At 44.8% G+C, this 21,554-nt stretch overlaps 1 protein-coding gene across 2 annotated transcripts in view; it reads right to left on the bottom strand.

Annotated features, from left to right (window-relative positions):
* Window positions 1-21,554, bottom strand: part of ENOX1 (ecto-NOX disulfide-thiol exchanger 1) — a 688,766-nt gene that overhangs the window by 10,852 nt on the left and 656,360 nt on the right. For both annotated transcript variants that reach the window (XM_088842775.1, XM_055426042.2), the window contains one exon: window positions 12,083-12,168. In XM_088842775.1, the coding sequence (XP_088698901.1) occupies window positions 12,083-12,168 (86 nt within the window). The remainder of the gene's footprint in view (window positions 1-12,082; window positions 12,169-21,554) is intronic.

Below are 21,554 nucleotides of genomic sequence, written 5' to 3'. Positions count from 1 at the left end.
ACCATCTCATCCTCTGTCGTCCCCTTCTCCTGCCCTCAATCTTTCCGAACATCAGGGTCTTTTCAAATGAGTCAGCTCTTTGCATCAGGTGGTCAAAATATTGGCATTTCAACTTCAACATCAGTCCTTCCAATGAACACCCAGGATTGATCTCCTTTAGAATGGACTGGTTGGATCTCCTTGCAGTCCAAGGGACTCTCAAGAGTCTTCTCCAGCACCACAGTTCAAAAGCATCAATTCTTCGGTGCTCGGCTTTCTTCACACTCCAACTCTCACATCCATACATGACCACTGGAAAAACCATAGCCTTGACTAGACGGACCTTTGTTGACAAAGTAATGTCTCTGCTTTTTAATATGCTGTTCTCTGATTTTTAATATGCTGTCTAGGTTGGTCATAACTTTCCTTCCAAGGCTACAACAGTCAGACAAAAGAAAGAAAACGTACCCAAATTGGGAGAAAAGATGTAAAACTGTCACTATATGCAGATGACATGATGCTATATATAGAAAACCCTAAAGACCACGCAAAAACTACTAAAATTAATAAAATAATACAGTAAAGTAGCAGAATACAAATTGATGTACAGAAATCTGTTGCATTTCTTTACTTTGCACTAACAATGAAATATCAGAAAGGGAAAGTAAAAAAACAAAAATCCCTTTGAAAAAATCATATTAAAAAATACTTAGGAATAAACCTGACTTAGGTGAAAGATTTACATGCTGAGAATAATGAGACAATTGAAGACGATTCAAAGAAATAGAAAGATACCACATGCTCTAGGGTTTTATTAATAAGAATCAGTATTATTAAAATGGCATACTGTCCAAAACAATCTACAGACTTAATATGATCCCTGTCAAATTACTCACAGAACAAAGAATCCTAAAGTTTATGTGGAACCATGAAAGACTCAGACTTGCCAAAGCAATCTTGGGGGAAAAGAACAAAGCAGGAAGCAAAACCCTCCTAGATTTCAGACAATAGTAGCTGTTCATTGCCAAGTTGCGTCCAGCTCTTTGCAGCCCCATAGACTGCAGCATGTCAGGCCTCCCTGTTCCTCACCATCTCCTGGAGTTTGCCCAAGACAGCAATAGAAAGCTTCAATAATCAAAATGGTATGGTACCAGCACAAAAATAGACATGGATAACAGAGAGCCCAGAAACAAACCCACACACCTATGGTCAATTTTCGACAAAGGAAGCAAGACTATAGGGGAGGAAAGTGGTGTTGGGACAGCTGGACAGCTGCATATAAATCAATGAAATCAGGTCACTCCCTCACACCTCTCTCACACCATATGCAAAAATAAACTCAAAATGACACCATAAAAATCCCAGGAAGAATAAAGGCAAAACATTCTCTGACATAAATTATACCAATGTTTTCTTAGGTTAATCTCTCAAGACAATAGAAATAAAAGCAAAAATAAACAAGTGGGACCTAATTAAACTTAAAAGCTTTTGTACAGCAAAGGAAACTATAAACAAAATGAAAAGACTACGTACAGAATGGGAGAAAATATTTGCAAACAATGTGACCGACAAGGGCTTAATTTAGAAAAGACACAGACAGCTCATCTAATAATAGTAAACAACAAACCAATCAGAAAATGGGCAGAAGGTCTAAAGAGACATGTCTCCAAAGAAGTACAGATGGACAAATTGGCATATGGAAAGATGTTCAACATTGCTACTTAGAGAAATGCAAATCAAAGTTACAATGAAGTATCGCCTCACACTGGTCAGAATAGCCATGATTAAAAAAATCTATAAATAACAAATGTTGGAGAAGGTGCAGAGAGAAGGGAGCTGTCCCACACTGCTGGTGTAAGTTGGTACAGCCACTGTGGAGAATAGTGTTATTATTAGGATTGTGTGTAAAATGTAACACAGGGCCTGGCACAGGTACAGTTTCTCTATACATCCGTATTTAAGCAATGCTGATCGAATGCTACACGCTCACATCAGGTCTTCGGTGATGGGTGGGTCAAACTCTGCAGTGAAAAGTAGTAACATGTTGTTTCCTATGGGAGCTTCAGACCTGAGCCGAGACTTCAACTACAAAGGAAGCAGAAGTTGGCAAGCGGCAGCAGAGAGGTGACACCACTTCCTGAGTCTGGGCCAGGCACAGAGTACGTGCTTTAACTGCACTATCTCATCAAAAAGTTATTTAAACAAGCAAATAAGCCTTTCACTTGGTAGAAGAAAGAAATGTAGAGGCAGAAGTTCACATTCCAGTCACAAATGACCATTAACCTGCTTTACCATCTTGCCTGGCTTCCTGGGTGGCTCAACAGTAAAGAATCCGCCTGCCAAGCAGGAGAGGTCAGTTTGATCCCGGGATCAAGAGGATCCCCTGGAGAAGGAAATGTCACTCGACTCCAGTATTCTTTCCTGGAGAATCCCATGGACAGAGGAGCCTGGTGGGCTACAGCCCACGGGGCTGCAAGAGAGTCAGACACAACAGAGTGACTGAACCACCACCGCTACCATCTTGCCTAAGTCACTAAATCTCTTCGGGTATTTTCTCACTTGCAGGAAAGGAACTGGAAGGAACTCAGGATTCTCTAAGGACTTCTGCTGGAGTGTTGCCCCAGCATACGGTAACACTGGGTTTTGGGCAAGCCTTTAAAATTCACCTGTCCACTAGGTTGTGGCGAAGATCTCAAACTGAGAGAATGTGATAGGTCTTTTGTGCACTTTTAAGCACAAAACAAATGCAGCCAACCCTAGGTAGCACTTAGTATGTGCCAGATACTGGTATAAATGCTTTTCATCTATGAAGTCATTTAATACACATAAAAACCCATTCTATAGGCAGTGAAGCTAAGGTACAGAGATGTTAAGTGAGTTGTCCGAAGTCACACAGCTAAATAGTAGTGAAACTGGCATTTGAAATTCTCACTATTACTTAGTTGGAATAACCAATTAGTCAGAAATGATGATAATAACCATTGGTGTCCTCAGAAGTAGTCAACTGTCAGTTGCTGTTGACAGTGCAAGGTAACAGCCTGATTCAGCCAGGATGGTGTAAATATTATAATATGGACAGGGATACAATTATAGAACAGGCATCTCAAATCTTATCTAAAATACCCATTAAAAAATAAACACAAATAAAAAGCTTCTCTACAGTGAAGGAAACCATCAACAAAATGAAAAGGCAATGTACCGAATAGGAAAAATACTGCAAGTCATATGTCTGATAAAGGATTAATATTCAGAATGTACAAAGAACTCATAAAATCAATACCAAAAAACCAAGGAATCCAATCGAAGAAATGGGTGAGGATCTGAACAGACATTTTCCAAAGATGACATACAGATGGCCAACAGATATATGAAAAGGTGTTAACATCACTAATCAAGAGGAAAAAGCAAACACCACAATGAAATATTATTGTGAATAATCTAGAGATAGTTAAAAGTATAGAGAGGGTCAGGGCTTCCCCAGTGGTCCAGTGGCTAAGACTCCGAGCTCCTGATGCAGGGAGCCTGGGTTCGATCATTGGTCAGGGAACCAGATCCCACATGTCACGACTAAAGATCCTGTGTGCTGCAGCGAAGATCGAAGATCCCACATGGCTAAGATTGGGCGCAACCAAACAAACAGAGCAAGGACGTTGCTGTGTATGTTAAATGCAAAGACCAAGTCATTTTATGTGAATATAAAAGATTTGAGCATCTGTGGATTTTGGTAACCACAGGGTTTCTTTGAGCCAGTCACCTGCAGATACCACAGGACAACAGTATTGGGGAACCAATTAAAAGGAGCCTGATGCCAAAAAAAAAAGATCCATTTACTAATAAGGCGCTCAGCTAGATTCTAGAACATTTCCTTAAAGATGTTTATATCTCAGGCGAGAACAAACAGCAAGGAGAAACTGCTTCATCTTATTATTTTGATGGTTTTTAAACCTTTTCCCTTCCTGATAAAACAACCTATTTGCATTTGTGCTTCTTTAATAAAATTCTTTTTTAGAAATAAAAAAAAAAAAAGAAATAATAAATCAGATAAGTAAGTAAAAAAAAAAAAAAAACAACCTATGTGACATGTGACATTTGGGGATTTTCAAGACAAATTCAAGAGAAAATTCAATTTGTCCTTCTGTTTTAGTGTATGGCTGAAGAAGAATGTTAACCTACAAATTTCTTCACTTTTTTTTTCTTCCCTTATTAAAACATGTCAGCCATTATGATCCTGCCTTCACGATATCCTTTCTCTTCCTCTCAGTCATTTTGTGGTCTCAGAACTGGAAGCATCATGGAATCATCACAAACACACAGCACTCAGTGCTCACTGGCTGCGATCGGAGCCAGAGGGACCCATCTCCCTGCCAGGAGTGCAGGATTCCCTTCCCCAGACCCCTTCTGAGGCCGGGGATGCTCCCTAAGCGCCTGTGAGTCACGGATGGAAACTTGGGTCCAGGGCAGGGCTGCTGCTGGCCCAGCTGGTACGTGGAGAGGCTGGAGCTCCGTGCTGGGCTCCTGATGCTGCATCCAGCCCGGCTTTCCAGCACCGCATTCGCTTTCTCACAAGGATACTATGAGGCGAATCAGATACACGAGGCTAAGAGAATCCCGTGAGGCATTATGATATAGGTCAGAAACGTGCCGTGACTGTGAAATCATTTTCCCACACACCGAGTGTCGGTGCGCTGGCAACTGGGGAGGGTCGTCATAAACATGATGCTTTTATTTCCTCTTACCCAGCTGGGTTTTATTCCGGGAAACTGGGGGTCTGTGTGTCTTTTTATTCTTCGATGTTGTCAGTGGCTCCCCTCACTCCCGTTTAAAATTTTCTAACATTTACTCTTTGAGAAAGGATTGATTTGCTCTAATTAGAAGAAAAAGAAGGATGAGAAGAAATGAGAAGAAATAAAGGCTCTGTAACCAAGGGGCTTGCGTGACGGTGATTTGTGAGAGGCAGAGGTCATTTGTAAGATGTACTTGCTTTATTTTCTGGTTTGCTGACTCTGGTTCAAGCCCACTGCCTCCTTGCCAGGCCACTAAGCACATGTATACACGGACACAGGGAGGCATAAATAAATTTTATCATCGGGGACAGTTGGCTCCGTGTCCCATATCAGTCAGCCAGGGGAGGCCAGTAGAGAAGGGGTTTTCTTTTTGGGGGACTGAAGAGACACCCACATAGGCTTTGTCAAGGCTGGAGAGTCAAGAGAAGCCAACTGCAAAAACCAGACTTCTTTTTGTGGAATGAAATCGGCCGTTAGCCTTTCGTGCACATTGAGATCTTACTCATCCTTCACATCCCTGGGCAGGGCACGGCGTCACAGACGCCCAGCCGCGAATCTCCACAGAGAGACCTGCAGAGTGTGGGAGGGAGGGAGGACACAGGAGGAAACGGGAGAGGGAAAAAGGAAACGACACACGAAGTGAGGGCCTGGGGGAGAGAGAAGGAAGGGCTGGAGGCAGAGGATCAGGGAGGAAGGCGAGGAGGTGCGAGGAAAAGCACAGGGGAGCAGGAAGAGGAGAAGCAGAAGGACAGAACCAGAAGGACAAGAGGAAAGATCTGGAGGGAAATGGAGAGGAAGGAGGGGAGAACGGGGAGAGATGCGGTGGGGAAGCTCAGGCGCCCCAGAGGAGCCATGAGAGCCAGCGCGGACTCGCGGGCGCCCCTGCTGGCCGTGATCCGCACGCACTTTGCCCTTCTCCAACCCCTGTTGGCCGCCGCACCGAGCACCTCGTTAGTTCACCTCTGATCTCAAGTTCCTTTATAGTACACCATTTCCTCATTTAGACTGCAAGCCTTTTGAGAGCAGCGTCCTTTCTTAGATTTCTTTTGTGACCTGGCCACTCCCCGTTTTGCCTCGTCCGTAGAAAACACCGAGTTTGTTAAAAAGCAGTGACTTAACCAAGCAGTCACTGGGTCCCTGGTATCCTCATTTATCTCTTGATGCGAACGAGCAACTTCCTTTCTGCTTTTCACGCGGCCAGACGGAAGTCTCCTTACCTCCAAAGCTTCCTATGCCACACGCTTTCCAGAGGTGCTGTGACGTCAGGAAAACACATTTATGATAGCCTGTCTAAGCAACAGAACACTCATGCACATACTGTGACAGGCGGCTACTCAGGAGAACACCAGAATACATGTAATAGTAAAGATGACTCAGGTAGGGGGACTTCTCCAGTGGCCCAATGGTGAGGACTTCACCTTCCAGTGCAGGGGGTGAGGGGTTCAGTCCCTGGTTAGGGAGTTAAGATCCCATGTGAAAGGGTCAGTTGCTGAGTCGTGTCCGACTCTGCGACCCCATGGATTGTAGCCCGCGAGGCTCCTCTGTCCATGGGATTCCCCAGGCAAGAATACTGGAGTGGGCTGCCACGCCCTCCTCCAGGGGCTCTTCCTGACCCAGGGATTGAACCCAGGTCTCCTGCACTGCAGGCAGATTCTTTACATCTGAACCACCTGAGATTCCACGTGCTTTGCAGCCGGAAAAAAAACCCAAAACATAAAACAGAAGCAATATTGCAACAATTTTCAATAAAGACTTTAAAAATGGTCCACATTGAAAAAAATCTACAAAAAAAAAAAAAAGATTATTCAGGTGGGCAATCTCACAAAAACTATTTGGAACATTTTCTCCAACCTTACCGCCGAGCTATCATCTGGGGAAGAATGGTCTCCAGTTAAGGTCTATTTTGCACCTCCTTGGAACTGACAAGATAGTTTATCTATTTCACAGGAATGCTTCTAGTACACAGATGCAAATAGTTTGCCCCTCTGGTGGGAAAGGAACATGTCATGAGCACTCAAGTCTGCTACCAAACATGGTGTCATGTCTCAAATGGCAGCTTTTTCTAAAAAAAACTAGCCTCTGTGGCCCCATTATATCAAGTCTGGTTTCAGAATCAAATCTTTCACTTTGTGAGTTTTAGGAAGAGGCTGCTAGTATGTAGGTGGGGAGCCAGAGACACTTGGAGAACTGGGTCAGAATCTCTTAGATAATATTGGGGGAAGATCAGAGGTCTCCCCCTCTTCACTGTTAGACAGAAAATATTCATCTGCTGATGCTCAGATGTGACTTCTGCAAGGCTTAGGATGAGCCAGTGAGCTCAAAAGGCTCTGGGCTGATGTGAGACATTCCAGGTATTGATCAGAAAGCATTTTCAGGATAGTGTTGCCTGTTTGGAAGAGCTCACCTGCCTGTGCCCAGGGCATGAGTTTTGACTCAGTAAAGCTTCAGGAAGCCATCTCCCCCCAACCACCCTGGCGCTGTCTTCCTCTGAATGCATCTTTCTGACTTGGTCATGTTTGTGACACAAGAGAGCTGAGCAAATGAGAGTGAGTAGTTTAGAAGAGGCAGGAAAGAAAAAAAAATGCAGCAGAAACAGTATTTAACTGGAAAATGGACTATTTGGGGATACACAGTTTTAGGGACCCATGTGCAATGTACATGCCCATCCTAACTTAAATTAATTCCTGTCTCTCCTTCCATTTCTGACCATTCATGTCCTCATCTGTGGCATTCAGGGAATTCCTAAGAAAAACAGCTCTGCTACAGGCTGGATGGAAGCTGCTTTCCTTGTTCCTGTCTGCATGTGTGTGTTGAATCACTCAGTCGTGTCTGACTCTTTGTGACCCCATGGATTGTAGCCCGCCAGGCTCCTCCGTCCATGGGATTCTCCAGGTAAGAATATTGGAGCGAGTTGCCATTTCCTTCACCGGGGATCTTCCCTACCTAGGGATCTAACCCAGATATCTTGCATTATTGCAGGTGCCTTCTTTACCATCTGAGCCACCAGGAAAGCCCATCAAAACAGGGCAAGGCAGAATAGAAATGTTATTGTAACAGCAGTGGTGATGGTGACTCTGTCTGATCTCAAGGAAACCATACTGTGCTAAGTGGAATTTCTACAAAGCCCTCTCAGGACTTCCCTTGGTGGTCCAGTGTTTAAAAAATCCACCTTGTCATTCAGGGGACTCGGGTTCAATCCCTGGTTAGGGACTTAAGATCCCACATGCCACAGAGCAACTAAACTCATGTGCTACAACTTCTGAGCCCAAATGCCACAACTAGAGAGTCCACGCGCTGCCAGCGAGAGATTCTGCACGATGTGGCCAAGAGCCCGTGTGCTGCAGCTAAGACACAATACAGCCAGGTGAACAACCAAACGAATGAATAGGAAAAAGCAGGAGCCCTCTCGCCAGAGTCAGCAAACATCCTGAGCTGCGGAAGCCGGGCTGAATTCCCCATCTTCATGAAACATTCACCAAAACTCTGGAGGGGACTGTGACACTCAGCTTGTCCTGATTAACCAGGGCGGGCGCCAGGAACTAACCAGGATTAACCAGGCCGCTGCGCAGGGGAACATCAGCGGCAGGGTCCTGAGCCTCCTGGTAGCAGATGCCACGACAGGGCCCTGGAGGACACTGAGAGGACAAACTGCTCGTTTTCCTTTCTGCTGAGATTCTGAGGCTGTGGGGTTCCAGTCTAGAGCCTTAATCTGCTCTCTGGATTAAAAGTCTTAAATATCCTCTCAGCCTCACTGGGTTAGAAAGAATATTTGGTCTAGTCCCTGGCACCCAGGAGTTTTAGTCAGAACACTTTTAAAAATATATATATATATTTAAATTTTATATATAAATATAAAAATGTGTTTTATATTTATATGTTTACATTTATGTATAAATATTTTGTTTTATACATATGTATAAATATTTTGTTTTATATTTATGTATAAATATTTTATATTGTTAATATTTATGCATATTTATATTTTAATATCTATATATAGATTTATTTGTATATTTATGTTTATTAATATATTTATGTATAAATATTTATATAAAATTCATTTTATATTTATATAAATACATATTTCCATTCTAAAGGAGATCAGTCCTGGGTGTTCATTGGAAGGACTGATGCTAAAGCTGAAACTCAAATACTTTGGCCACCTCATGCGACGAGTTGACTCACTGGAAAAGACTCTGATGCTGGGAGGGATTGGGGGCGGGAGGAGAAGGGGACGACGGAGAATGAGATGGCTGGATGGCATCACCGACTCGATGGACATGAGTTTGAGTGAACTCCGGGAGTTGGTGATGGACAGGGAGGCCTGGCGTGCTGTGATTCATGGGGTCGCGGAGAGTTGGACACGACTGACTGAACTGAACTGAAATATACGTTTCTATAAATATACAATATATATATATATAAAATGTTTTTTATATATATATGCTTTTTACCTCAGGCATGAGGAAAGAATTTGACAGTTCCACTGAGCATTTGAGCCAGGAGATGGAGGGCTGTCTGAGGAGATGCCATGTATTTTCTCTGTGAGGGTAATGCTATCTTCTAAAATGAAACTATAAGTCTGAGAGGAAATGGAATTCCCCTTGACTGAACCCCTTCTGGAAAAGTCCACTGTCCAAGGGCCAGAGACCAGGTGTATGGACTCTCCTCACTGAGGGAGACCGCACAGATCTCAGCTGCGCAAGGGGGTGATGACCCTGCCTTGGGGGTGAGAGCGGAACAAGAACTCCTGAGCTGCTCGCCATCACATCAGTGAGTGTGCCTGGGCATCCGCCGCACGCTCACACACGCTCATGGGCGCACACGTCACCCTGCACTCTCGGGGCAGAGGGGACCAGCGCCCTGCCACGGTTACACCGCTAACAAGTGGGTTCCTAGTGAAACGACCACTGCTTTCTCAAAAGGCTTCCCGCTTGGGGTTTCTAGAAAGGGAAGGAGAGAGATGTCAACAGTCTGAGGGAAGGATAACAGCAACAGTAGGAATCGTTTCTTGAGGGCTCGTTCTAGGCCAAAAACACTGGTGCGGGTGGTATTTCATTTCCTCCTCCAGACAAAGGTAGTGGTGATGTCAGGAAGGATGACACTGGAAAAGGAAAGCACCGCCAAGAAGCCCTTCAAAGGCTGCTTTCAACAAAGGAACGTTGTATTGCTCCTCCTCCTCTCTTCTGAATTCCCAAGAGTGTTTTCTGTACCTCGAGCCCAACCCCATCCAAGGGAGGGGAGACCACAGGGAGGGCAGTGCCATGATTCTGAATATCGAGACTCTTCCAATGGCTTCCACCAGGCTTCCCTGGTGGCTCAGTGGTAAAGAATCCACCTGCCAGCGCAGGAGATGTGAGTTTGGTCTCTGGACCCGGGAGATCCCAAATGCTGCAGAGCAACTAAGCCCGTGTGCCATAACTACTGAGCTTGTGCTCTAGAGTCCGGGAACCGCAGCTGCTGAAGCCCATGCACTGAGAGCCCACACTCTGCAGTAATAGAAGCTATGACGGTGAGAGGACTCAACACAGCAGCAAAGGGCGACCCCCACTTGCCGCCTGCTAGACAAAGCCCATGCAGCAGTGAAGACCCAGCACCACCAAAACAAAATCATTTTTTAAAAAAAGTTACAGAAAGACCCTTACAATCCCCTCCTTCCACAGGGACGGTTCACCCTGCCCCCAGCTGCGGGAGACTCAAGAGGGCGTGGATCTCTACAACTGCAAACTACCTTTTGTTCCAGCTGATTTCTTTCGAAGATGAAGTGTCAGTCCCATGAGAAAGGTCGAGCATTCGTGGGATCGTGCACTGGTTTGATCATCTACATCAAGACAAGATGACTGACATGTACTGAGGTCAGAGAGCTGCAGGCTGTGGGCCTGGTCCTGTACACCCCATGAACCTTGCTGCCCTCGACGTAAGACCTGCTTATTTCCACTGGCCTTCCCAGCAGGACACTTAGCAGGCCACCCAGTGACAGGCCCAGCGTCTCTGTCCCTTCCAGGGCTGCCTGAGGCAGTTCTGGTTAATGCCACTGCTTTATTTTGACAGTGAATAAATCACTGCAAAATCACTCCAAAATCACTGAAGATGGTAACTGCAGCCTTGAAATTAAAAGACACTCCTTGGAAGAAAAGTTATGACCAATCTAGACAGCATATTAAAAAGCAGAGACATTACTTTGCCAACAAAGGTCTGTCTAGTCAAAGCTATGGCTTTTCCAGTGGTCATGTATGGATGTGAGAGTTGGACTATAAAGAAAGCTGAGCGCCGAAGAATTGATGCTTTTGAACTGTGGTGTTGGAGAAGACTCTTGAGAGTCCCTTGCACTGCAAGGAGATCCAACCAGTCCATTCTAAAGGAGATCAGTCATGAATATTCATTGGAAGGACTGATGCTGAGGCTGAAACTCCAATACTTTGGCCACCTAATGCGAAGAACTGATTCATTTGAAAAGACCCTGATGCTGGGAAAGATTGAGGGCAGGAAGAGAAGGGGATGACAGAGGATGAGATGGTTGGATGGCATCACTAACTCAATGCATATGAGTTTGAGTAAAGTCCAGGAGTGGACAGGGAGGCCTGGCGTGCTGCAGTTCGTGGGGTTGCGAAGAGTCGGACACGACTGAACTGAACTTATTTCAACAGAGGCTCCTCTCACCATTCACTGGAATCTGATACAAACATTGAGCTTTTTGTCCCTTCTTTTTTGGCGCACAAATGCCTCCATGGGCTAGGAGTGCAGCTGATCTGCAGAGGAGGAAAAGTAGCCTCTGAGAAGAGAGGAGTGACATCCTGACCCGGGTGTGCCTCTAGAGGCGCATAGCTGAGAATTTTTGTAGTCATTTTTTTTTCCATTTGGGGAATGATGCTAAATACCACCACTAACACAGTTTTCTTGAGAGTTGTATCAGATCTTTATGTAATTGGAGGTGATTTTCCTCTATTGTGTCGCGCCCTCAGCATAGAGTTCTGGGAGGACACAGCCGAAGGATAATGCCCCATTAGCCGCCCTGACCTTGTATCTCCCTTGTTGTGGGGACTTTCAAACTAAACTGCACTTTCCAACCCCTCATATGCTGCTCAAAGTCATTTGATGTCTGCTGAAAGTCAGTGTCATTTTCGATAACTGCTTTTCTTTCTACAGGGATAAAAGCAAGGAAAAGAAGACATTCTCTGCCAAAAACTGAGTGCTTATGAAGAAGTACAGACAGACCTCCATCCGCTATTACATCCCTAACACAGATCACACAGGTTCAACCTGCGGCCAGCAACCAACGTCCTCAGTTTTCGCAGTGCCAGTGGAGAAAAAGGACTTACCTTGGAGTCCAGCTGCTGCATGTATGACCAGAGATATTCTATATTGGCTCCGAAAGGATGGACGTGAAGAAACGTGGATATGATGCCTGAAACGAAGAAGGCAGACGGACGTTATCGAGAGGCAAGTAAAAATCTCGGTGAATAGTCACCTGAGCCGAGTGACAGTTTTGTCAGGGCCGAGGCGTGGTCTTGCCACTTGTATCAGCGCTTGGCAAGCATTCAGTAACAGCCAGTTTTGAAGACAGTAATAGTAACGTGGCCAACAGAACACTGTCTCCCAGCAGTGTTAGACAATGACAGTAGTTAGAAAAGCGCGACTGAGAAAATACACAGATGAATAAAGGCATTTCCAAACAGAGGTTTCTGGCAGCATTTCAACTACCAATTTTATGCTTGATTTACCAATATAAAGTTGTGGTTATTGGAAGAATCAAGTGACCCCCTTCCTCCCCTTTCTTCCTCTTGGTGGACTTTGCAATGTGAAAATGGCTCCCGTGGCTGTGTAGGAGAGCACGCTGCCTCCAGTCCCCCTGGTAATTACCCCTGCTAGTTACAGGAAATGTCTAGTCCCTCTTTTCCCTCACGGCCACTGAAGGAAGCACAAATCCTCTGCTGTTTCCCCCTGGCTGTTGCTGTTGTTTCAAGGGAGCCAGCCTGCTCTCCCCTCTCTGCTGTAATTTACAAGATCATTTTAAAAGGCCTGGGAATGGATGGTTTGGCTGGAGTCTGATTATAAATCAGAGGGCTTTTTCCATCGTGAAATTCAACTGTCAACATTGTACTGACAAATGAAAAGCTGAATGTCGGTGTTAGGGCTGAAGGAAAAGCATCACCCTCCTACCCTCCCCGCTCCTACATCCAAAATCAAAACAGTGAAAACGAGAATGTTGACTCCACAGGCTGTACGCTCCTGTTTGTTAAGAAACCGTGTTCGGACTGACGTTTTTGGCTTCTCTTTGAAACAGGCTTTGAGATGAATTACATTTGAGGAGGTTCTGTTTACTGTGATGCTTTGGTGCTTGAAAGCCAAAGGTCAAAGGGAAGACCCACACTGGTATGCAACACAGGGCCTGGTCATCTTATCAACTGCAGGGTGACATGGGACTGCCCTGGGATAGGATCTCATGGCCCCCTGCGCTCCCGTGAGATGCTTGGAATGCTCCGGACGAGTGTCAGTTTTTAAAGAAAAAATTCCCAGTTTATCCTTAGGTTGAGAACAGAGAACCAAGAGGTCTACACAAGTACTCTTAAGACCTGTCCTCAGAACACTTTAGGGTGTGTTTTCTTGGACAGTGAAATGAGGAATATAGAAACACTTTTCTGTAAAGCTAAAAATCTCAGTTTTCAGAGATTGACCTTTTCCCTGAAATACAAAGAGCTACTGTTTTATTCTGATATTATGTTCTTCTTTTTTTTTTTCTTAAAATGTCCTTCTCTGAAATAATGGTGATGATAAGTTAGGGATGGAGTAAAGGGACAGAATAGTTGATTAAATAGTTAATCCCACTAGGGGATTGTAGGTAAAGGAAAAAGTATGGGAGACCCCTATAAATTAATGACCTCTAGGAAGAAATGGCAACCCACTCCAGTGTTCTTGCCTGGAGAATCCCAGGGACAGGGGAGCCTGGTGGGCTTCCGTCTATGGGGTCACACAGAGTCGGACATGACTGAAGTGACTTAGCAGGACATCTATGCTCTCTGCACACCTAAAAAATAATTTATGGAAAGGTGTCATTTCAAAGTGAAAGATCCTCATTGTACTGAGACCTGAAATAATTTTTCCATACTGCCATGACAGTAACCTCCGTGGATCATGACGTACAAGGAAACATCCCCCCTCTCCATCAATGTAGAGGAGGAAATGATGATGGAAGCATAATGTCTACTCAAGAATGAGGAAGAAGGTAGTCCTTTCCCGCTCCCTGTTTCTCCTTTGATTATAAAACTGCAGCCCTCTGAGTTCTTGGGGCTCGCAACCTTTTGCCCACCTGCTTGTAAGCCTCGCATGGAAAGCGTTCTAATGAGTCACTTCTTTTCCATCACTTTGCCTCTTGCTGAATTCTTTCTGTGCTGAGACAGAAAGGACTAGAGCTCCGGAGCCCTCTGAAATGCCACCGAGTGGTTTCAGATAGCAGGGATCAGTGGTAGTTCTAATCTAAGTGGCAAACAGCCATTTAAAAAAATTTTTTATTTTGTATTGGGGTTCAGCTGATTAAAAATGTCGTGATAGTTTCAGGTGAACAGCAAAGGGATTCAGCCATCTGTATATATACGGATCCATTCTCCCCCTAACTCCCCTCCCATCCAGGCTGCCACATAAGATTGAGAAGAGTTCCCCATGCTCTACAGCAGTCCTTGCTGATTACCCATTTTACATATAACAGTGTGTATGGGCAACCATAAGTTCATTCTCTAAGTATGTGAGTGTCTTTCTGTGTTGTAAGTTCATCTGTATCATTTCTTTTTAGATGCCACATATAAGAGACGTCATACGCTATTTCTCCTTCTGTCTGACTTCCCGTAGTGTGACAGTCTCTAGATCCACCCATGTTGCTGCAGATGGCACTGCCTCATTCTTTTTAATGGCAAACAGCCATTTTTAATATACTTAAGTGGAATTGTTTCGTCCCTCTCCTACCGCTTCATTTGCTGACTTGTGTCTGAACTATTTCCCTGTGCCTGAAATTCTCAAATCTGTAAGGTGGCACTGTAAGTAATTCTGTCGCCAGTACAGAAGCTTGTGAGTGATTTACTTAGAAAGTAAGTTAGAGGTCTTTGAAAAAATAATACTTTCATTTGCATTCCTTAGGCGGAAGAGGGGGGCAGAATTCTCATGGGGAATTGTTTCTATTTCAGGATGGTGAGTGGTGCTTTTCTGCTGTCCCAGGCTGAGGACCAGTGGTTCTACGTCCACTGCTTTCCACAGAGAGCCTCCGACAAATGGCAGGCAGACCCCAGCCCCCTGTAAGGGGGAAAGGCGGAGGACAGGGAAGGGAGGGGCAGTCAGTGCTGGCTTTGTGGGAAGGCGAGGGTCTTCCTAGTGAGAAGCCCTTTGCTTTTCCTCTCAAATGGGATGCTTCCAGGGAGGAAGGAGGCACCCCAAGAGAGCAGCCTGGAGAGACTGGAGGGGTCCTGCAAGAGGGGGACGGGCATTCCTTTCCCTGATGGGACATCCACTAAGGCAGCAGCCCAACTGATCCGGCTTTGCTGTGAGCCAAGCATAGGGGAGATGGTGGGGATGAGACGGGGAGTGGTGTGGCACTGCAGCCTGTGGGTGACAGGACTGTGAGCTTCCCATGGGACACGGGGGCATCTCAGAAGGTGGATGGGCTTCAGCAGTCTTACAGGTATCGCAGGGGCTCCAGCAAATAGAGAAAACAACATTTTTCACTTTAATATCCCTATGGGACAAAGAATCATCAGCATCTCCTGGGTAACCCTGCTTCTCCTGTGAATACCTTTTGGGTTGTGCCATGAAGTTAAATGCCCCCAACAGGATGGATGGTATGGTTTAGAAGAGAGTGGGGTGGAGCCGAGGGGGAGTGACTGACAACTCCTGGCCTAAAGAGATGAAGATATGAAGGAGGGAAATTTAGGGATACCGGAGATGGGAGAACCTGGAGTGGCCGCTTTTCCTGCCTCTGTGATGCTGGCATCCCTCACTGCTTACACCCCTCACCCCCTAATCCTGGGTCTCTACCCACAAGGAACTCTGCCCTTAGACAGTATTTGTGTGTTCAGGTTCAGCAGCAGGAATATAGTATACGTTTACAATAAATGTATGTTGAGGGGCCTTCCTAGTGGTTCAGTGGCTGAGACTGCAAACTCCCAATGCAGGGGCCCGGGTTCCATCCCTGCTCAGGGAACTAGATCCAGTGTGCTGCCTCAAAGATCAAAGATCTCTCATGCTACAACTAAAAGACCCAGGGCAGCCAAAGAAATGTTAAAAAAAAAGTTGTTGTTCAGTGGCTAAGTCATCTCTGGCTCTTTGCGACCCTGTGAACTGCAACACGCCAGGGTTCCCTGTCCTTCACCATCTCCCGGCGTTTGCTCACACTCACATCCATTGAGTTGATGATGCCATCCAGCCATCTCATCCTCTGTCACCCCCTTCTCCTCTTGGCCTCTCTCTGTCCCAGCATCAAGTGTACATTGAATGAATTTATCCTCTAGAACTGAGAATAGCTAGTATACTTCTTTAACATGTCTACTGTTCTGTTATTGATAAATGAGGAGAAATAAGAACCTTAAAAATTGGTACCAGTACTCACCAATGATACCATACTTTCTCAAAACCAGGTAACTTTGAAGTACTATTCATCAGTTATTCCTGCCCTTTACTCATGCTCTAATGGATTCAAGAGAGTAACCTGGGTATTTTGGGTGCAGAAACTTCTTACTGAAACTATTTTGCTCATAAAGCTAAGGGGAAAATGCTCATGTGATTTTTAGATATCTCTCTAAAGTCAGATTAGAAACCCTAATCCAGACATGAGTTTTTTTCCCTAGGAGAGTATTTGGAACCATCTTAATGGTAGCTTATATTAACAAGCCATTAGCTTTTCTTTATAAAAGTTTAAGGAGTTGTCACTAGATACCTGGGGGACCAAAGCAGGAAGTTAACTAAAGATTCTCCAAACTTTTCCTATGGATGGCAACCAAGTTATTCAGTACTGAGACACAGTAGAAATGGGAAACACGAGTCATCATCTCTGGCAAGTACTGCGCCCCCTCCTGCTCCCTCCTCCCCTGCCCATCCCAGCAGCATCGCCAGAAGCATCAGTCATGCCATCTGAGAAAATGTGGTTTCCAGACCCTGGTTCTGGATCAGTGTATTTTAGGGAAGCTTTCTAAATAATCAACTAACGCTTCTTGCTACATTGCTTTAATCCTGTCTCACTCTTTGTGACCCTATGGACTGTAGCCCACCAGGCTCCTCTGTCCATGGGAATTCCCCAGGCAGGAATACTGGAGTGGAATGCCACGGGGATCTCCCCCACCCAGGGATAGGACCCCTGTCTCTTCTGTCTCCTGCATTGGCAGGTGGGTTCTCTACCGCTACCATCCGCTGGGAAGTCCTCCTTTAAAGGAACTGGGAGATTTCCTGAGACTGGAAAAAAAATGATAAGTGTAACTCAAAATCTAATCTATAAACCCAGAAATGGAAACTATTTATGGTTCTCTGGAAGACCATAAAGGCTTGGTAAAAGGAATACGAGGGACTGAGGGTGGAGAACTCAGCCATTACTGAACTGATGGATCTCCAAAGGAATGGATTCAACAGCTGGTCTTGGTTCGATCCATGGAGAAGCCGGGTCTCCATGTTTAAGACTGGGTTTCCCAACAGTGGAAAATACAACTGTAAGTAGCTAATTTAAGAAAATAAAGAAGGACCGGAGGAGGCTGTCAGTACGCTTGGGTTTTCAGCACAGCTCAGGGCCTAGTTTATAAAGAAACACAAGCCAGTTCTATACACCTGTGGCAAATCCCTCACCAGGAAGACACATTTAAACAAGCACATCAAAGCATTTTCAGCTTTTCCCATCAAAGTCATCTAGCCCATTCTTGATTTCAGACCTCACTCAGACCAAGGGCGCAGCATTTCAATTAGATCTGTACGCATTCATTTCCTTAGCAGCATTTGGGCGCCACATCCTAGGGAGTACTGCACTGCACAGACAGACGAGGTTCCTGCTCTTGGAGAACTAATTTTCTAGGTAAGCAACACAGATGATAAACACAAAGATTAAAAATAAAAAGAGGACTTCCTTGGTGTTCCAGTGCTTGGGAATCTGCCTGCCAGTGCAGGGCACATGAGTTCAGTCCCTGGTCCAGAAAGATCCCACATGCCTCGGAGCAGCTAAGCCCATAAGCCACACACCCTGAAGCCTCTGCACCCTGGAGCCCATTCTTCGCAACCAAGAGCAGCTCTGCTCGCTGAAGCCGGTCCATGCGCAGCAAGAGACCCAGCACAGCCAAAAGTAAAATTAGAAAAAAAAAAAAAAAAGGAGGTACTTTCAGATGGTGAACACAGTGCAGAAAACAAAACAGGTAATAGGACAGAACTGGAAGAGGCCCCAAGCTTGGTGGAGGGCTGCTTTACATAGGAGGTCAATGAAGGTAAACTTGGCTGAGGGTCAGATGAGGAGCAGTCAGCCACAGGGAGCGGGGGAAGATGACTCAGGGAGAGGCAACAGCAAGTGCAAAGGGCCTGAGGTGGAAATGAGGTGGCAGGAACAAGGGTGGCTGGGGAGCGACACAGCGTGCACTCAGAGGTAGGTGGGGGAGCCAGATCACACAGGGCCCCAGCTTAAGGAGGCTGGATTGAGCTCTAAACATAGCAGGAAACTAATGGAAGGTTCTAAGCAGGGACATGATGGGAACTGAATCATGTTTTAAAAATTTAATTCAAGTGGCTGTATAACGAACAGACAAAAGGGAAACTGGAAGCATTTGCAACAACCACTGGATTACTGAAGAAATCACAGAAGAAATTTAAAAAGTTACCTGGAGACAAATGAAAACACGATGCTCCAAAACCTACGGGATGCAGCAAAAACAGTTCTAAGAGGGAATTTTATAGTGATACAAGCTTACTTTAGGAAACAAAAAAATCTCAAATAACCTGAACTTACACCTAAAGCAACTAGAGCAAGAATAATAAACAAAACCCAAAGTCAGTAGAAGGAAGAAATCATAAAGATCAGAGCAGAAAGAAATGAAATAGAGAAACAACAACAAGAAAAAGCTGGCTCTTTGAAAAGATAAAACTGATAAACCATGAGCCAGACTCACCAAGAAAAAAAACAGGGTGCAAGTCAATAAAATAAGATATGAGAGAGGAAAAGTTACAGCCTTTACCACATAAATACAAAGGATCATAAGAGACTACTATGAGCAGCTATATATACCAATAAAATGGAAAACCTTAGAACTAAAAGTACAATCTCCCAAGACTGAATCAGGGAGAAACAGAAAATGTTAACAGATCAATTACCAGTACTATAATTGAGTCAGAATTAAACTCCCAGCAAACAAACGTCCAGGCCAGATGGCTTCACAGGTAAACAGTTAGCCTTCTGAAACTATTAAAAAAAAAAAAAAACAAAAACAACTGCAGAGGACCTAACACTTCCAGACTCATTCTATATGAAGTCACAATCACTCTGATACCAAAACCAGACGAAGATACTACAAGATAAGAAAACTATAGGCCAGTATCACTCATAAGCACTCAACAAAATGCTAGCAAACCAACTCTCAGTTCAGTTCAGTCGCTCAGTCGTGTCCGACTCTTTGCGACCCCATGAATCACAGCACGCCAGGCCCCGCTGTCCATCACCAACTCCCAGAGTTCACTCAAATTCATGTCCATAGAGTCGGTGATGCCATCCAGCCATCTCATTCTCTGTTGTCCCCGTCTCCTCCCGCCCCCAACCTTACCGAGCATCAGACTATTTTCCAGTGAATAAACCTAGCAATACATTAAAAATATCATACACCATAATCAAGTGGGATTAATCCCAGGGATGCAAGGAGATTTCAGTATCTGAAAATCAATCAATGTGATACACCACATTAACAAAGACTACACACCGTATGATCATCTCAATAGATTCAGGAAAAAGCTTTTGATAAAATTCAACATCCATTCATGATAAAAACTCTAGAAAGTGGGTACAAAGGGAATGCACCTCAACATAATATATGGATTTCTTTTTCTCTTATGGACTCCTATTTTTTAAAGTTGTACTGATACTGGCAGCAAAACAAACGTATAGATCAATGGGACAGAATAGAAAGCCCAGAAAGAAACCCACACACTCGTGGCCAACTAATCTGCAACAAGATAGACAGGAATACACAATGGAATAAAGACAGTCTCTTTAACAAGTGATGCTGGGAAAACTGGAACACCTACATGTAAAAGGATGAGATTAGAACAATCCCCAACATAATCAGTTCAGTTCAGTTCAGTCGCTCAGTCGTGTCTGACTCTTTGCGACCCCATGAATCACAGCACGCCAGGCCTCCCTGTCCATCTCCAACTCCCGGAGTTCCCTCAAACTCATGTCCATCGAGTCGGTGATGCTATCCAGCCATCTCATTCTCTGTCATCCCCGTCTCCTCCCGCCCCCAATCCCTCCTAGCATCAGACTCTTTTCCAGTGAGTCAACTCGTCGCATGAGGTGACCAAAGTATTGGAGTTTCAGCTTTAGCATCAGTCCTTCCAATGAATACCCAGGATTGATCTCCTTTAGAATGGACTGGTTGGATTCCCCAGCATCATAGTTCAAAAGCATCAATTCTTCAGCGCTCAGCTTTCTTCACAGTCCAACTCTCACATCCATACAGGACCACTGGAAAAACCATAGCCTTGACTAGACGGACCTTAGTTGGCAAAGTAATGTCTCTGCTTTTTAATATGCTATCTAGGTTGGTCCTTCCAAGGAGTAAGCGTCTTTTAATTTCCTGGCTGCAATCAGCATCTGCAGTGATTTGGAGCCCAAAAAAATAAAGTCTGACACTGTTTCCACTGTTTCCCCATCTATTTCTCATGAAGTGATGGGACCAGATGCCATGATCTTCGTTTTCTGAATGTTGAGCTTCAAGCCAAACTTTTCACTCTCCTCTTTCACTTTCATCAAGAGGCTTTTGAGTTCCTCTTCACCTTCTGCCATAAGGGTGGTGTCATCTGCATATCTGAGGTTATTGATATTTCTCCCAGCAATCTTGATTCCAGCTGTGCTTCTTCCAGCCCAGCGTTCCTCATGATGTACTCTGCATATAAGTTAAATAAGCAGGGTGACAATATACAGCCTTGACGTACTCCTTTTCCTATTTGGAACCAGTCTGTTGTTCCATGTCCAGTTCTAACTGTTGCTTCCTGACCTGCATACAGGTTTCTCAGAAGGCAGGTCAGGTGGTCTGGTATTCCCGTCTCTTTCAGAATGTTCCACAGTCTACTGTGATCCACACAGTCAAAGGCTTTGGCATAGTCAATGAAGCAGAAATAGATGGTTTTCTGGAACTCTCTTGCTTTCTCCATGATCCAGCGGATATTGGCAATTTGATCTCTGGTGCCTCTGCCTTTTCTAAAACCTGCCTGAACATCTGGAAGTTCACGGTTCACATATTGCTGAAGCCTGGCTTGGAGAATTTTGAGCATGACTTTACTCGCGTGTGAGATGAGTGCAATTGTGCGGTAGTTTGAGCATTCTTTGTCATTGCCTTTCTTTGGGATTGGAATGAAGATTGACCTTTTCCAGTCCTGTGGCCATTGCTGAGTTTTCCAAATTTGCTGGCATATTGAGTGAAGCACTTTCATAGCATCATCTTTCAGGATTTGAAATAGCTGAATTGGAATTCCATCATCTCCACTAGCTTTGTTCATAGTGATGCTCTCTAAGTCCCACTTGACTTCACATTCCAAGATGTCTGGTTCCAGGTGAGTGATCACACCATTGTGATT

Source organism: Moschus berezovskii, chromosome 13 (assembly GCF_049115385.1).
Source record: "Moschus berezovskii isolate FMDL1 chromosome 13, NW_MosBer_1.0, whole genome shotgun sequence".
Classification (NCBI taxonomy): Eukaryota; Metazoa; Chordata; class Mammalia; order Artiodactyla; family Moschidae; genus Moschus; species Moschus berezovskii.
Note: the sequence above shows the minus strand (reverse complement) of the source record. Positions and strands in the feature narration are given on the sequence as shown.